The sequence below is a fragment of the Lepisosteus platostomus genome, chromosome 9, assembly GCF_059453375.1.
Source record: "Lepisosteus platostomus isolate fLepPlt1 chromosome 9, fLepPlt1.hap1, whole genome shotgun sequence".
NCBI classification, from domain to species: Eukaryota; Metazoa; Chordata; class Actinopteri; order Semionotiformes; family Lepisosteidae; genus Lepisosteus; species Lepisosteus platostomus.
Genome location: NC_142619.1, coordinates 18570101 through 18587554, shown reverse-complemented (window position 1 = coordinate 18587554; position 17454 = coordinate 18570101). Strand labels below are relative to the sequence as shown.

General features: G+C 37.6%; 1 protein-coding gene across 5 annotated transcripts in view; it reads left to right on the top strand.

Moving 5' to 3' along the window:
* The window catches only part of shank3a (SH3 and multiple ankyrin repeat domains 3a), a 666415-nt gene that overhangs the window by 328728 nt on the left and 320233 nt on the right, over window positions 1–17454 (top strand). For all 5 annotated transcript variants that reach the window (XM_088647094.1, XM_088647093.1, XM_088647091.1 and 2 more), the window contains one exon: window positions 2887–3003. In XM_088647094.1, coding sequence (XP_088503220.1) covers window positions 2887–3003 — 117 coding nt within the window. The remainder of the gene's footprint in view (window positions 1–2886; window positions 3004–17454) is intronic.

Here is a 17454-nt window from a genome sequence, read left to right as displayed (position 1 = left end):
TGTTTGAAGTGCTGTCTTTTGTTTTGGCTCTGTAGTACAGTATATTGTATTCTATTAAAATGTTTCAACTACACAAATTCACTTTGCAGGGGAAGGTATTGCATTTGGACTGCTTTCATAGTAGCAGTTGATTTCATAGTTTGGTTTTAAGGTATTACACTGTACAGGCAAAATATACCTTCTGTAAGATTTGGAAGGTGAAGAGTGACAAAGTGGTTGAGAGAGGTGATTAATCCAAGTGTGTACAAGAAACTCAACTGCTGATCATTTTTCATTGTTGCTGTTCTTAAAGACTTCTTAATTTGTTATTTTGAAGGCTATTATGCAATATAGTTTTGAAGACACATTTGCAATGTGAATGCTTAATAGAGTAATTAAAAATTGAATGAATGACCCTCTGATATGATGTTTAAGAACTTATTAATGCTTTATATACAATATTTTGTCTTTCTCACTTGAATTCACAATAATGTTTGTGAACATTAATAATTAGCATTTGTTGTCAATGCAATGCCATATTTACATAATTTACATAATTTCTGACTGAAAGGAACTTTTAGTAAAAAGCATACATACAGTATAAGGCTATTTTAAGTAATGCACTACTTCAGCAACAACAGGTTTAGTCAAAGTTTAGTAGATAACAGTCAATTGCAGGCGTGCAGCAGCCTTATAATTAGACATTAAAGTGATCCTTGTAACACTAGGGGATACATTAGGATGCTGCATTCTTTCCATTGAAACGTGCACTTTTGAGCCATCCATCATTTTTCATACTTCAAATCTAATGGTGTTTTACAGGGGACTTCAAATGGATAGTGATGCAGCTCTTGCTGACAGCACTACAGGCTCACAAGCACCTGGTCATCCACCAGAGTTTCTGGTACATTATTAACCAGGAATGGTCTTCCCTTTTGAAGGCTTCATAGCCCTGGAGACCAATTGTGACCTGTTGGTTGGGGAGACTTGTTCACTTTTGGCTAATGACATATCCCACATAACAGGAATCAACATTTCTAGAGCCTTTGATGCCTGAGCAATTATGAAAACCATAACGTGAAATAATTTTTGCTGTCCATTTGTAAAAAACAAATATTGGCAAGTGACAGAGTACAATATATTTTTGCTGATATAGATTAATTATGTTGGTGGCATGGTGGTGCAGTAATTAGCTCATACCACTGGGGTGTCAGGTACAATTCTAGGGTGCTATCTGCATAAAGTTTGTTTGTTTTCCCTATGTTTATGTGGGTCTCCTCAGGATACTCCAGTTTCCTCCCACAGTCCAAAGACATCTAAATTGGTCCTGGTGTGAGTGTGTGAATATCTGTGTGTTCCTCGTGACTGATGTTTTGTCCTGCCTTGCGCCCATTGCTTTCTGGGATAGCCTCAAGGGGCCCGCGACCCTGAATTTAATAAAGCGGATTGCAAATGGATAGATGGATTGAGCATGTGTGTTAAAGAAATTCTGTTTGATCATTTACTAAATTAATTGTGTGAAACTTCCCTTTGCATTTTAATGGTACTGAAAATGGTCTTTTTCATGCTAGCCAAGGAGGAGAGAGTGGGCTGGTCGATTTACAAGTAAAATCTCCCACACACAGTACATTTGTGAAAAGAACTAGGGCATTGATAACAGCGCTGACTGGCAAACAAGCACCCAATAATTATCTTCTGCACTTTGAGCCCTACATAGTGTATGTACTTAGCTGGAAAAAAATACTTTTTTAGTTGTGCTCTTCAGTAGATTATTGCAATAAATTAATTAAGGTTAAAAAAACCACATTGCAGTATAGAGAAATTGTCAAACAGCTGGGTAAATTGTTAGATCTGTATTCTCCTTTTAGTTGGCTGCAATGCTCCATTTTCAGAACAGAGACATATTGGAATACGCTGCAAATTTATTTTGGACCCATTAATAAAAATTTTGAGCTACCTGGTGGCAGTTTAATTTTATCTAGATGATACCTACAGAGAATGTGTTGGTGATATAAAAGCCTCAGGTGTTTTACTCTCAGCTTCATGATCATAATTTCTATAGGGGGAGTGCATATTGATTACTTTTTGACACCTCCAGCAGATTATTCAAACATTGATGGAAGTGTAATGTGTCTGACACAGGACACAGGTCACTGACAAGGAGAAAATAAAAAAAAAGTCAATTCACCAGAAAAGATTCACCATTAGAGTTACAGAAATGATCGATGGTTTGTGAAGAAAGAAATCTTTTTAACTTCATTCACAATTGCACCAGAAGCGCATTTTACCAAATGAGCTAGGTTCCAAATGACATCACCTTATTTTCAAACTTTCCTGTGTTATTGTTTTAAAATCTCCGCTTACACTTATTGTTTTAATGATGGATTTTCAGGTGCTCATTTTAGTGTACTTAGAGCTTGAAGTTTTCAGCTTTATTTTTGAGCACCACATCTGTCCCTTGAAATTATAATCTAGCTATAATTAATGTTTTGCAATAAGCATGTGTGTTCTAATTAAGAGAAATACATTCAAAACTGCTTTGTTTTTCAGGTACAGTAGGTGCTTCAGAAAATTTAATACTGGGTAATTTGTGCTGAAATATTTACTCTCATCCATCTTGTGGTGAAATATCCAAATGCCAGAGACTAAATTGTTTTATTGAAATAAAAAGTTACAGCAGTTTGGTTGACTGGCCACATTGATAGGTATGGTGTTTGTCTACAAGCACATAATTCTCATCTGGTGGTGATCTTTTATCACAAATACTGACAGTATCAGTGGGTCTTATTTTATCTGATATTTGGTTTGCAAAAATAAAGTACAAAACCTATTTTTACATTCACATTTCACTATTTGCACACTTCCTGGTAGCATTTAAAGGGTCATTTGATGTCTTCCTGTCTACAGGCCTGTCGCCATGGGCATGTTCAGCACTTGGAGCACCTCCTGTTTTATGGAGCAGATATGAGTGCCCAGAATGCCTCTGGAAACACCGCTCTGCATGTCTGTGCCCTCTACAACCAGGTAAGGGGGAAGAAACTTGGCACTGGGCTTATGCAAAATACATCACAGCATGCGGACCCATCCAGGACAACAGAACAAGACATGGGAAGTTTGGGATCTAAAGTGATCTTCATTTCTGCCATTTTTAAGTATTCACTTGGTATTCTTTGAAGTAAAAAAAGACAGAAGAAACAGCTTCAATCCCCAGACTTTTTACGCTCATTCCAAAATGAGCCCAGCCTTCAGCAACAATGGCCACTCATTTCATTCCTTGCTCTTTCACACAGCTTGCCCCTGATAATCCTGTTTGCCATGCTTACATGTAAATATCATAAAAACATGCTGAAGAAGGCTCCACAGCTGAAACATTGAGTCTCTTTTCTTTTCAGTCTGGAATAAACCTTTACTTGTTCATTTGCATAATAAAAAACATTTCAACTGGGGCGAACTACAGTAGTATTAAAGGTGTATAATATACTGTAATTAAAATACACAAACACAGTAAATAGTTTTTGTATTATAGTGAAACATCATGAAGATTCTGAGAATAAAGTTTGTATCATTGAATAGACTGCCCTTCTTATAAATGTAAATGAACCCAATAAACATACTGTAAGTGTCAAAAGAAAATCTATTTGTGCCTCCAAGGTGTAATTTTCCCAATTGGATATCGTAAGTAACTGCCTATCATTTTGTTGTTACAGTAATTCACTGTGGATACCAAATTGGGCTTCTCACGCTCTCCATATTTGCTCCATTTTTTACTAATCCATGAAATTATACAAACTGGGGTATTTATTTTTCTAATTATAAGAAAAATGTTGGCACACTTTTTGCAACCACAATCATATTTGCAGAAGAGCATATAGAAATATTATGGCAAGGTCAAAAAAAGCTAAAGGTTATTCAGATAAAGAAGGCTGATTATACAATCTTTATAACTTTTAATTTATTTATTGAGTTTTTTAAATTAATAGAAATTAATATAATCATAAACAACCAGTAAGTTTAATAAATAACATAAATTAGTTTAATAAAGTTTAATAAATAATCAATCATAATCAGATAATCAATTGATTGATTTCTTAATTAACCAAATAATTATTGTAAGGCTCAAAGTTTGCACTCTCATTAACTACAACTTGGTATGATGATGGACTTGGAACTTTTAGAAACCCACTCATTTTTCAGTATTGGTATTATTCTATACAAAATCGTTTTTAAAATTTAATTAAGCAAAAATGAAAGATACAGTAACTGGATACAGGAGCGAGGACAAATATGTCAGTGAAGTATCCCGGTGCCACAGTCTGCCTCCTTATGTGAACATTCCAGTAGCAAGGTGAAGAGCTGTGCAGGAAGATGGTGATCATCAATCACACCCTGTATTGTGGGCAGTATAAATCAAAGTTTATTTATCAAATGCACAATAATACAGCATGCAGCAGTAGTTGCTGGCAATGAAATGTCTTTTCTACGAGCTTACCAGGTGTGGGGGGTTGGGTAAAAATCACAAAATTAAAGTTACAAAAGAAGGTTACATAATAATACATAATAGTACAATAGAAATTGAATAAAATAAACTCAGACAATACTCAATATAAATAGAGCTGCTACAGTATGTCTCCAGAACGTATGTAATATATGTCCACGTAGTGCAGTATGATGAATACAGTGAAAACTGTGTGTCCATGTAGCCATTATGGGTGATTTGCTAAAGGAGCTGCAGGTTGGCTGTTTAGCAGTCTTATTGCCTGGAGGTAGAAGCTGTTCTGTAATCTGTTGGACTTGGACTGAATGTTTACCAGACGGTAGGAGGGAAAACAGTTTGTGACTGGGATGACTGGGGTCCTTGAGAATGGACCTGGACTTTTTAAGACTTCTAGCTTAGTAGATATCCTGGATGTTTGGTAGCTCACAGCCGGTAATGAGTTGCACTGACTTCACCACCCTCTGTAGTACTTTGCGATCCTGGGCGGAGCAGTTCCCATACCAGGCAGTGATGCAACCAGTCAGGATGCTCTCAGTAGTGCACCTGTATAATTCGGCCTGGATATGTGATGGCATGGCAAACATCTTTAGCCTGTGGAGAAAGAATAGACGCTGCTGTGCTGTTTTTACCATGATGTTGGTGTGTTGGGTCCAGGTTAAGTCCTCTGTGATGTTAATTCCCAGGAACTTAAAACTGCTGACCCTCTCCACTGCAGTCCCATTGATATAGATAGGTGTGTGATCTCCTCCCTGGTGTTTCCTATAGTTCACAATCATTTCTTTAGTCTTACTGATATTCAGAGAGAGGTTGTTCTCCTGGCACCATGCTGTCAGGGTTTCAACCTCCTCCCTGTACGCAGACTCTTCACCATCTGTGATCAGGCCGATGACTGTTGTATCGTCCGCAAACTTAATGATGGAGTTTGAGTTATGCCTGGCGACATAATCATGGGTAAATAAGGAGTAGAGGATGGGGCTAAGCACACAGCCTTGGGGGGCTCCAGTGTTTAGAGTCAGGGTAGAGGATATGTTGATGCCCACCCTCACCACTTGCGGATGTTCCGTCAAGAAGTCCAGGATCCAATTACAAATGGAGGTGTTCAGTCCCAGGTTCAGCATGATGACAAGTTTTGAGGGCACTATGGTATTGAATGCTGAGCTGTAATAAAAAAAAACAATATTCTCACATACAGTATGTTCCTTTCTTATTCAGGTGTGAGAGGGCAGTATGAAGGACAGAAGCAATAGCATCTTCTGTTGACCTGTTCTGGCGATAAGCAAATTGTAGTGGGTCTAGGGTGTCAGGCAGTGAGGAAGTGATGTATGCTTTGACCAACTGCTCGAAGCACTTCATGATAACTGATGTGAGTGCAACGGGGTGGTAGTCATTCAGGCAGCTGACTCTGGGTTTCTTAGGAACAGGGACAATGGTGGTTTTCTTAAAGCAGGAAGGAACTATAGACTGAGCTAGAGAGAGATTGAATATGTCCGAGAAGACATCTGCCAGCTGGTCTGCACATGCCTTCAGAACACGGCCAGGGATAGCATCAGGGCCAGGAACCTTGTGTGGATTGGTCTTTTTAAAACTTCACACACATCCGATCTAGATATGATCAATGGGTTTCCCTCTTGGATTTCTGGAATCTTCTTGACTGGATCTATGTTACTGACCTAAAACTGAGCATAGAATGAATTTAGCTAATCAGGAAGGGAGGCAGACTCTTGTGCGATATAGCTGGGTTGCGTTTTGTAGTCTGTAATGGTGCGTATACCACTCCACATGTTCCATGTGTTGCAGCCGTGATAATATGACTCTAATTTTACTCTGTAGTTGTATTAAGCTATTTTGATAGCTTTCCTGAAGTCGTATCTGGATTTTTTGTATTTATCCATATCGCCAGAATCGAAAGCAGCTGTCCTAGCGCATATCTCATCTGATTTGGATATGTATGAACAGTAATCCTGGGAACCACATCTTCAGTGCATTTGCCTATGTAGCCAGTAACATAGTCCGTATACAGATTGATATTATTTCTGGCAGCATCAAGGAATATCTGCCAGTCAGTGGTAGCAAAACAGTGATTTAATATAAAATCCGATTCATCTGACCAACGTTGAATGGGTCTTAAATGTGTTTGTTCCGCGCGTCGGGCAGACGATGTGTTGATGTAGATTAGGCATTGTTTTTTTCAAGTTCACACCGTTGAAATCACCCGCTATGATGAATGCCCCTTCAGGATGTGTATTCCAGTATAAAAGACCTCCACCATGGGCAAGGCAGCCTGAGTGATATTTTTACTTTTCATATGTGCCTTCTTTTAAACCAGCAACACTGCTAGGAAGAAAGATAAAGTACTGTAGATAATATTATGTGAAAAGCCTTCAACAAAAAAGGGAAAAGCTCCACTTTTGAGAAAGAGGGAATACACAAAGGTCAACATGTGGTTTTGTTATCAATCATGCATTTAGGCATTCAGTGCAGATCCGTGATCAACCTTCCAATAAGGAATTCTCTCACCAGACACTACAGTAGTTAATGTAGAGCAGTCATGATCTGGCCACAGGGGATCATGCATTGCGCTGAACAATTTCAGTTTTACAGTGTGTGGTGAGAATTTAAACACAAAAGTAAACACACTATAAAGCTGGTACTTTTAATAGTCGAATACATTTGTAAACACATTTATAGCCTTCTTTTAAACTAGACTTTACCATTGAAATCAATACTAGCTCACAAAGACGTCTGCCTGAAGCCAGTCTCAAAGGTGAAGCCTGACTTTTATAGAGATTCAGTAAATGTGTTTGACATGCCTCATCAAAATTAAGTATCAGTACTGTCAAATTGTATTCATTCTTGAATTGATCTGCTGGGATATCCTGAGTTATAATTCTAAGGAACACACACTGTACATACAAAGGAACTAGTAATAGGTATATTCCATGCTGAAAAGAGAAGAAAGCAAACACAACCGTGGAGCCGTGGAGCCTTCTTCATACAAATACACCTTTTGTGTGACTATATTTACAGTATGTACTGTACTTAACAGACTTTACAAACTTCCAAGAAGGATCAGATTAGAATAAATGAATTAATCATATAAAATAGAGTTAAGCCTAACTTTTGAATGGTTTTTTGTCTAATCAATATACTCTGTCCAGCCACAACTATCATGGAAGTGGGGAAAAACTCAATTCTTTCCACACTTACTATAGCTGCTATTACTGAATATACTTTGTTATTCAGGCCTGTTGACAAAAGTCCATGTGTCAAAATTGCATTGATCAGGCTAAATTACATACTACTTGCAGGACTTTTCTTATTGCAGAGAAGGTCTTGGGCAGAATTATGTTTACAAAGGACTCACTCTCCACCTGGTGTTCTTTGAAGTTCAAGTTCACGTTTATTTGTTATTCCAGCCATATACAAGTACACAGTGGAACGAAATATTGTTCCTCCTGGTCCACGGTGCAAATACAGACAGGACACTGACATAGATTTTGTAGACAGGATACACATAGTGCAAAGTGCTGATAGTGCAAATTACAAGGCAGTACATAGTACAACATGCACAACACACTGGGGGGATTTAAACCCTGTTTCTGGACTTGTAGTGGGTGGATGTAGATTCCAGGGTGTTGGGAGCCTGACAGCCTGCGGGAAGAAGCTGTTAGAGAGTCTTGTGGAGCTAGCCCGTACACTGCGATATCTTTTCCCAGATGGTAGGAGGGCAAAGAGTTTATGGGAGGGGTGGGAGGGGTCATCTACTATACTGGAGGCCCTGTGAAAGCAGCGTTTGTGATAGATGACAGAAATGGAATGGAGGGAGGCTCCAATGAACTTTTCAGCTGTTTCCACAATTTGTTGCAGGGTCTTGCGGTCTGAAGCTTTGCAGTTTCCAAACCAAACAGTGATACGGCTGGTCAAGGTGCTCTCAATGGTGCTTCTGTAGGAAGCTACTTGCAGGACAATGGTGGCCACAGTCATGTGTTTGTCAGTTTGCCTGTCAGTTGTCAGTCTCTCTTTGAAGTGAGAAAGAGATTTGAGAGAGTGAGCAAGGCTGCATTGTCTTACAATTCTTTTTTGTCCAGTAATCATGTTTGGATTTTCCTGCGATGTCATCAAGTGTAGTGGTGTTCCCACCTCACAGTTCATCATTGTTTGGGAATATTTTTCCAACTAGAGAATTGAGTGTCAAAATGGACCCAATTTATGATGTACTGTACTAGTTTGTAATAGATTAATCGAACACACATTCTCTTCTTATCAGAGGGGCTCATCACAGACATAATCCTGTAGGCCTGAATTGTTGAAGCTAGGCTATGCCAGAGTTCTTAGCACTTAAATCTTCTAGTAATAATAAGGCTTGCTGGTAGAACTTGTTTACTTTTTATCCTTTTCAGCCAAAGTAAAAGGTTTTAAGTAACCTATAATGTTTAACTATATTATATTGTGCAATAATAGGTCCATTGTTGTGTATCATACATTTATGACAACGTTTCAGTGAACCTTGAAGTAGCAATGCAACTGCTTCCTTCATTAGAATCATGTTCAGTAACCTGGTTCCATAGAATAAAGAACTTCTAAAGCACTTCATGTATATGATGAATTGTGTGCACAGTACAAGCTTTAGTTTGACCTGTACACAAGCCATACTGTCAGACTTGTAGCTTCTTATCACTTTAAGTTCTTATTGTTATAAGAATGATCTTTCATCATCACAGTAAAACCTGCCTACTCAATGCTTACTATAACTAATTGCTAAATCTGCATATAAATGGACATTATTTTTCCCACATCATGCTTGCAAATGAAGTCATGACGTTTTGTTGAAAACAACAGTGTTATGAATTAGATCCTTCCCCTATTTATGTGGTTTAATGAGAAAAGATCACCATCAGTTCTGACCACCTGTTTAAAATTTGCCAAGTTATTTGTCAACTGATTAGCTGAAATTTGTCACAGTATTAAATGCTTTTTTCCAGATCAGTGGCTTAGCCAAATTATTTTGCAATGTGAAAAAGAAGAGCATTAGTTATTGTATTTGCCCTTATATCTTTACCCAGGGTTTCATCTTACGTTTGACAAAAAAAGCAGAAATAAAAGACCTAAAATCTTGTGTAGGAAGTTTCAATTTAAAACTCTGTTGCTTTACAACTTAATATATTGATACATTTAAATATTTGTGCAACAGCATTGAGACAGATAAGAATATAATGTATTAATTATCAATACATGTGTAGTTCTACAGAATTGTTTAACACTACACCAAACTTTGGCACTAATTTAAATTATGAAACAACATACTGTACAGTACCTATTTTAGAACCATTACTCTGGTTCTCGTTACGAATATCGAAAGGGCAAGCCGTGGAATGGCAAGGAGAACAATAAAGACCATGTGTAGCGGTAAAAGGGGGCAACACGGGGGTTAGTCTAGGCTCAGGGGATCAGACGATGTCAGTAAAGAAACCTATGCCCTCAGGCCACGGACGTGGGGCAACCTGGTGCTAGGCGGGTCTCAAGACATCCGTATCCTCAATGCTGAGCCAGGAGCAGAGCAGACACAGGAAGTAAATAGGCTACACCAGTGGTTCTCAAACTTTTTGGACCAAGTACCACCCCTAATCCAACCAAAGCATCCGAGTACCACCTACAAGTCATCATCTCATAGGAACCCCAGAAATTCTCAATGACCAACATGAGCGCGCGTGCACACACACTCACACATACATATAATAAATATTATAATAATAAACTTTATTTGATATAGCACCTTTAAAGGTGGCTTCTCAAAGTGTTTTACAGAAAAAAAAAATATTAACAACAACTTATAAAAAAGCACCATTTCAGTGAGAGGGGTGAGCCTGTTTAGTTGAGCAAAGCAGATGTGAATTAATTTTTTGAGCCTTGATACAATTCACAACAGAGTCTAACATATACCGTTATGTCGGCTTGTCATTGCTCTAGCACCGTCTGTACAAACTCCCACACATTTTATTCAGTCGATGCCATTCTCTTCGATAAATTCATTCAGAGGCTGAAATATGTGCTCTCCTGTAGTTCCTGTTGGTAGCGGTTTAAAGAACAGAAAGTCCTCATGGGACATGCCCTCAAACTCGTATCTAACGTAAACGAGCAAATTGGCCAAATCGACTACAGACTCATCTAATTGCAGTGAAAAACATCTGCTCATTTTAACACGCTCTATCAGTGTACTTTTGATATAATCCTTCATTTCAATAATTCTATGAATGACTGTATCTTTCAGGGGTAGGGGGGCAGCAGGTCGAGCTGTTTAGCAGCTTTTTCTCTCCACATGATACGTTTCAGCTCTTTTGCCAACGGTAAATAAAGTTCTTCAAAAATAGTGAAGCTTACCTGCTTTAGCAATCCGCAAGCTTGCATTTTTCCGCGTTTCCATTATTTCCGTATTTATTTAAAGTTTTATTTCATGCCCATGGGAGCGAAACACAGAGACGCTAGGTGTATTTTTCTCAAATTAGAACAGTTCTAAAATATTTTTCTGTTATCACGCTTACCTGCGTTCGTAGCACGTATTTCTATGCATTCCTGTGTTTACAACGTTGGCATTGTTCCAAAATCACGCACATTCTCCTTTCTCCCTATTTGCTGGAGATACAGTAGCTTTTTTTAAATACAATTGGTCACTTGCATCCGTAGCACGCATTCCTATAGAGTGGTATAGAATTACAGATTATCTCGTGTCCACTGAAGTATTAGCGCGCACTGTATCGTAGTACGTAGGCTGCGTATTCGACACATATTAAAATACAAAATATGAAAACCCGTCCCGATTTTTCAATGCACACAACACAGTTCCAGGGTCATTTGGCGTACCACCTGGCGGCACTCCACGTACCACTGCCGGTACACGTACCACAGTTTGAGAACCACTGGGCTACACAACGAGACACACCAGAAAGACATGAATAATCACAGGGAACTAGGAACAGGACAGAAGTAGAGCGCTCTCTAGGAGTACAGGGCGTGACAGTTCTATTCTTCTAGTCCACAGAAATAAAAACAATTCCAACAGTTGGTTGTTCCTTAAGCTATTATGCAGAAGTATGAATTCTGGTATCTTTGTTTTAAATTAAATTATATTTATGTGATTTTTCTTTCAAGTTATCTAGGTACTTTTTTTTACCTTGAATGTGTGCTGTTGGTTGGTATGTTAAATGCATCTTCAAAGTGTCAAGATCTTTAATCTTTAAAACAATTAAAGCCAGCACCCATATCACCCTGCAACTCACAACTGGTAGCCCATTGAAGCTAAGCAGGTGTGAGCCTGGTCAGTACCTGGATGGGAGACCACCTGGGAAAAACTAAGGTTGCTGCTGGAAGAGGTGTTAGTGGAGCCAGCAGGGGGCGCTCACCCTGTGGTCCACGTGGGTCCTAATGCCCCAGTATAGTGATGGGGACACTATACTGTAACAGGTGCCGTCCTTCGGATGAGATGTAAAACCGAGGTCCTGACTCTCTGTGGTCATTAAAAATCCCAGGGCGTTTCTCGAAAAGAGTAGGGGTGTAACCCCGGTGTCCTGGCCAAATTTCCCATTGGCCCTAACCAATCATGGCCTCCTAATAATCCCCATCTATGAATTGGCTTCATTACTCTCTGCTCTCCTCCCCACTGATATCTGATGTGTGGTGAGCGTTCTGGCGCACTATGGCTGCCGTCGCATCATCCAGGTGGATGCTGCACATTGGTGGTGGTGGAGGGGAGACCCCATTACCTGTAAAGCGCTTTGAGTGGAGTGTCCAGAAAAGTGCTATATAAGTGTAAGCAATTATTATTATTATGATTATTATTATTATTAAAGCAACAATATACTGTATGAAAACTTTGCAAAGGGGTCCAAATATATTTGCAAGGCACTGTATTTCCATTCTCCAAGTATTCTTAGGTAACAGAATGGCTCTTGACTTAATAATAAGAAATAAATAATAAATAACATCACATTATTAACCCTTTACAATTTCTTGCATTAGGAATTATCTTTTCGCATACCCCTAAAAAGAAACAGAAATTATTATATTCAGGATTAATGCATCTCAGGAAGAAGTGATCAGAATTCTTCTAAAAGGAAAGTCATACGCACTCCTCGGTCCTGAGAAAAAGATTAAAAAAGCAATGCATCTTTATATTTGTACTATACAAGTTTTCCACAAATTCAAGTGTAGAACTGAATTGGCTTTCTGGAAGGTGACTAATTGTATCCTGTTCTTTAGCCACACTGTCTAGAAAGTAAATTATCCTGTTTTGTTTCTTGACCTTTCTAGTACTTCCTTGTACTACGGAAAAGGCTGCAGAAATAAAGCAGAAATATACACATTTGGAGTAACAGAACTCCAAAAGGTGGATAAATCTAATTTGTACAAAAATAAACAAACACTTGATTAATATCAGTTACACATGAATCCTGTTTTTATATGTAAGCCTACAAAATATATACTTATGTCATTAATTTAAGAATGCAAGTTTGCATATTCATACAGTCACAATAAAGATATACTTTCAAGTGCTGCAGATACCATCTCAAACGGCACTTTGAAGTTATGCTAACGAACATGAATGATTTCCTAAAGGGGATCTTTTGTGATGCAGCTTTTGTTTTGGCAACGAAAGGTTATACAGAATATATAACTGACTCAAAAAACGTGTGCCTAGGTCTCAGTGTTCATCAGCTTTTCCACAAGAGAACCAATTCTTGTGTTATCTTAATAATGAAACTCTAGAAATGTGGTCTTTTGACTTAGGTTACAAGAAGGGAAACTTTACTTAGTGTAAACACAGATATATTAAACCCATAGAGATGCAGCACAATTTGTTTTCACATTAACTAGTAACAAACATAATAATAAGTACCTGAACTCATAGGTTGCTGTTGTTGAGTGACCAAATTTAACTGTCAGTCATTTGTAGCTTCAACAGTCAGACGTGTGGGACATTCTTTGAAATGCTAATTCTTGGCTTGTTGAAATGAATTTTGATTCAAGAAGTCACAGGTAGCATCTTTATTAATTTTACTGATATATAATTTATTTTTCATTTCTTCCTATCTTCAAAGTTTGCTTGGGGACACATCAGCAGACTAACTCCTTGTCTCTTGGGAGGCTGTGCACCTGCAATGTTGACTTTATAATTCAGAGCCAAATGCAATTTTGTGTTTGATCTTTTCTTGATGTAGGAGAATGGAACCTTTCAGGATATATTCTTGTGCGGTATTTTTGTTGTCATAACGTTTGCCTTTGCACAAACCTGTATTGTGAATTAAAGAATTGTTGTATGGACAAGACAGGGAAAACAGATCACTAAAATATACATTTTAGAGATAAAAAGTGGAAAAACCTTTTTCTGTGCCTTTTATGTGTTTTTTACTTCTATCCAACAAAAAACAAGCTGAAAAATAACAGCATTATGAAAAAATAAAAATTGTTGTGTACAGAATGTACCTAAAAAAATTGACCAGAATAATTATGAGTCTAAAAGAAAAATCTTTAAGTTAAAGAAACTCTAAAACTTTAGTCCTTCGTTTATAGTGGAAAAAGTCAAAATGACAAAGTGCGCCTCACACTGCGGCTAGTCTTCCCAGTAGCCAATTATCCTTCAGGACAGTATGTCTTTAAACTATGAGAGGACACCAGAAGAAGGAAGGAAACATGAGAACATACAAACTCCACACAGATAGTACCCCAGGTCTAGAACTGAGCCCAAGGCCTCAGAAATAAATATCTTCCTCTCACTAAGTCTTTATGCCATTATAGGAGGAGGTAGCTTAGTTTTAAAGTGACAAATACTTGATTGTGGCAAGAGCAGTACTGTAGTTAATGTGATGTACAGTATGTTAATTAAGATCAGGACATATGGTACAGTGTAACACATACTGTATATAACAGGTTACATTTAGGATGTGCAGATCTTGCAGGATCTATGGATCTCTTGATCATGTAGTCAGCATTCCATTGAACTGTAATTCAATTAAATGAATCTAAAAAGAAGGAAGAAGACTGAAAACACTGGGCTAAGAAAGAAAGCTAAATGATCAGATCTTGGAAGCTGCATACAAGACAGGCTGACACCTGAATTGGGCTCATTGTTAAAATAATTAACTATAGAACGCACTGCTGCAGGAGTTCCACTGTTTTATTCAGTGTGAGAAAAGGAGTGAATGTAATTGGGAAACTTGTAGGTGTAAAAGGCTGGGTGACATCTGGAATGAGTCTGACACCATCTGTGTACTGTCAGAGATAGGCATCGTTGGCATTTCTTTATTTTGTTTTTAGTGTTCATCCTGAAAGCTTTATTTAACAGCTTTTACTATGATGCCATGAATGCAAATAGTTTTATTTTATTCTGCTATTCTTTCACCTCTGAAAGGTACTGTAGAAAACACCCTTTAGGTTGGATGGAGGGCACTCTAGCTCTAGCTCCCTAGCTGTCAATCCACCTGAAAACACTGCTTTGGATCTAATTGTTGGCTGTAATGGCAGATGGCACCAATCACTGCACATTTCTAAATGTGGTCTTAGACTATTACAACATACTGAATATACTGCAAAAACACATTTAGTGTTTTCAGAACAAAAAAGATCTTAAAATGACCAGAAGGTAAATTTCAAACTAATCTTTATTGTAAATGGGAAAATCTTGTAATTGCTGTTTGAGGCTAACTTCCAATTACAGAATACTGTACTTTTCACAATTCATGCTGATTAAAATATACAATGCATTACCTCATACAGTACTTTCAAAAGAACTTAAATCTTAATCGTAAGAAATTTAAAATTAAAAACTGGTCCCTTAATATGAAGGTGAAATACAATTATATTCTAGATATCTCCAGGATGTGAAAGTCAAATTTGCAGTACTGGATATAACCTTAACGAAAAGATGACATTGCTTAACATGTACATCTGTTCAAGCAGTTAAAATAAATGGCATTTTAGTTCTAGTTGCAATGCTATATATTTTTCTTTGGAAAGTATTATTCCTTACACTTATATAGTGCCTTTCTGGACACTCCACTCAAAGCTCTTTTAAGTAATGGGGACTCCCCTCCAACACCACCAATGTGTAGCCCCACCTTGATGATAAGACAGTAGCCATAGTGCGCCAGTCCTCTCACCACACACCAGCTATCAGTGGGGAGGAGAGCAGAGTAATGTAGCCAATTCATAGATGGGTAGATGGGGATTATTAGAAGGCCAAGACTGGTAAAAACCAATGAGAAATTTGGCCAGGACACAGGGGTAACACACCTACTCTTTTTGAAAAATTGGATTTTTACAACCACAGAGAGTCAGGACCTCGGTTTTACATCTGTTTTATGGTTTTGTATATTTATGGTGCCAGTCTAAAATTGGCATAAGAGCCATTCTTGAATTCTTGAAGCCATGCTGGTCACTGGTCTGACGGTTCTCAGAATGTTTTCCACCATGTTACATACTGTATGCATTATGATTTTTCTCATTTTTGTAATATTACTTTTTATAATAGAAAAATATTTGCACCATGATATGTATATAGTATATACTGTATATATGGCAGAGGAAAGCTTTTCTCAGTATGCACATACTTTCTTATCCATGGACAGTTCGGTTCATGAACATATACCCTGAGAATAAAGATGACATAAAGAAACATAGTCAGTTGGTTATATTGATGAAGGTGTGGCTTTAGTACCATACAAGTGCAAACAGGGTTTCTTGTGAGTTAGCAGATGGCAGTTCTGTAGTCGTACAAAAAGGTAAACTGATAAATTCCATAAATTATTAGTCATATAAACCATGTATTTAATTATTATTAACATATTATAAATTTAAAATTATAAGCAAAAAAAACAATGAATTAACATGTTGCATTGGATATTATTTCAATTTAAATAAAGACTTAACATAAAAAAAACATTTTCCTCAAAAATTACACTAATACTGTATTCTTCATTGTGCATGTTGCTGAGGTACCAAACATATACACTTCCTTAGAAGTTATTTATTTTTTACTGGGGAATGTGGACAAAATGCTGAAGCATGTACACAGAACTCCACATTCTTCTTTTACTTTAAAATAAATCATTACCTATTACCATTACCTAATAAAGCATTTCCTCATTTTTGTCAATTGGAAAACAGTTTTCAACATTGTTTTTTTTCTGCAATACTAACACAGTGCTGAAAGACCATGTTATGACTAGACCTACAGGAAAAGATGTTTCCACAGAGGTTTTATTGTGTTGAATGTGCCTTACTGGGCATGACTCAATCCATCACAGGTTCAGTGTAGGTACTCTGTGGCCTTTAAGTAATTGTGTTATTCCATTATAATGGACTGTGTTTGATGTTTTCCAGACATTTTACCTCATTACTCGAAGCAACTATGGCATTTTCAGTAAAAGTCTTCCACAAAATCTTTGGTTTGTCGTTTCTGTGTAATATTGCGAGATTATTGAACTACTGTACATGTTTTGTACTTGTACACATTACAAACTCTTTATAAGTATATGAAAAAATATTTTTCCATTGTCAGTCACTGTATGTTGTACACATTCTGAAGAATGCTTAATTAGATATAAAACATATTCTTGTCATGAACCATCTTTCTCTTTTTTAGTTCCTTTGGAACTTAATTTTGATTATTATTCTTTTGTACCATTGTGAAAGGAATGAAATCAGCCTCAGGGATAGCAGTTGTGCTTCTGCATCATATTCAGCTCTCATTACATCCTTCCATTTTCTGATTGCTGAATCCAGTACTGGGAAGTGGGAGCCTAACCTGCCAAATAGTGGGTGCAAGGCAGGATGCAACCTGGACAGGACACCAGTCCATCGCTGAGCACTCACATACTGTACATACACACCAGGGCCAATTTTTCCTACAAGCCAAGGAGCTGATTGTTGATTTCAGAACACTGCAAAACGGACATGCCCCTATCCACATCAACGGGACTGAAGTGGAA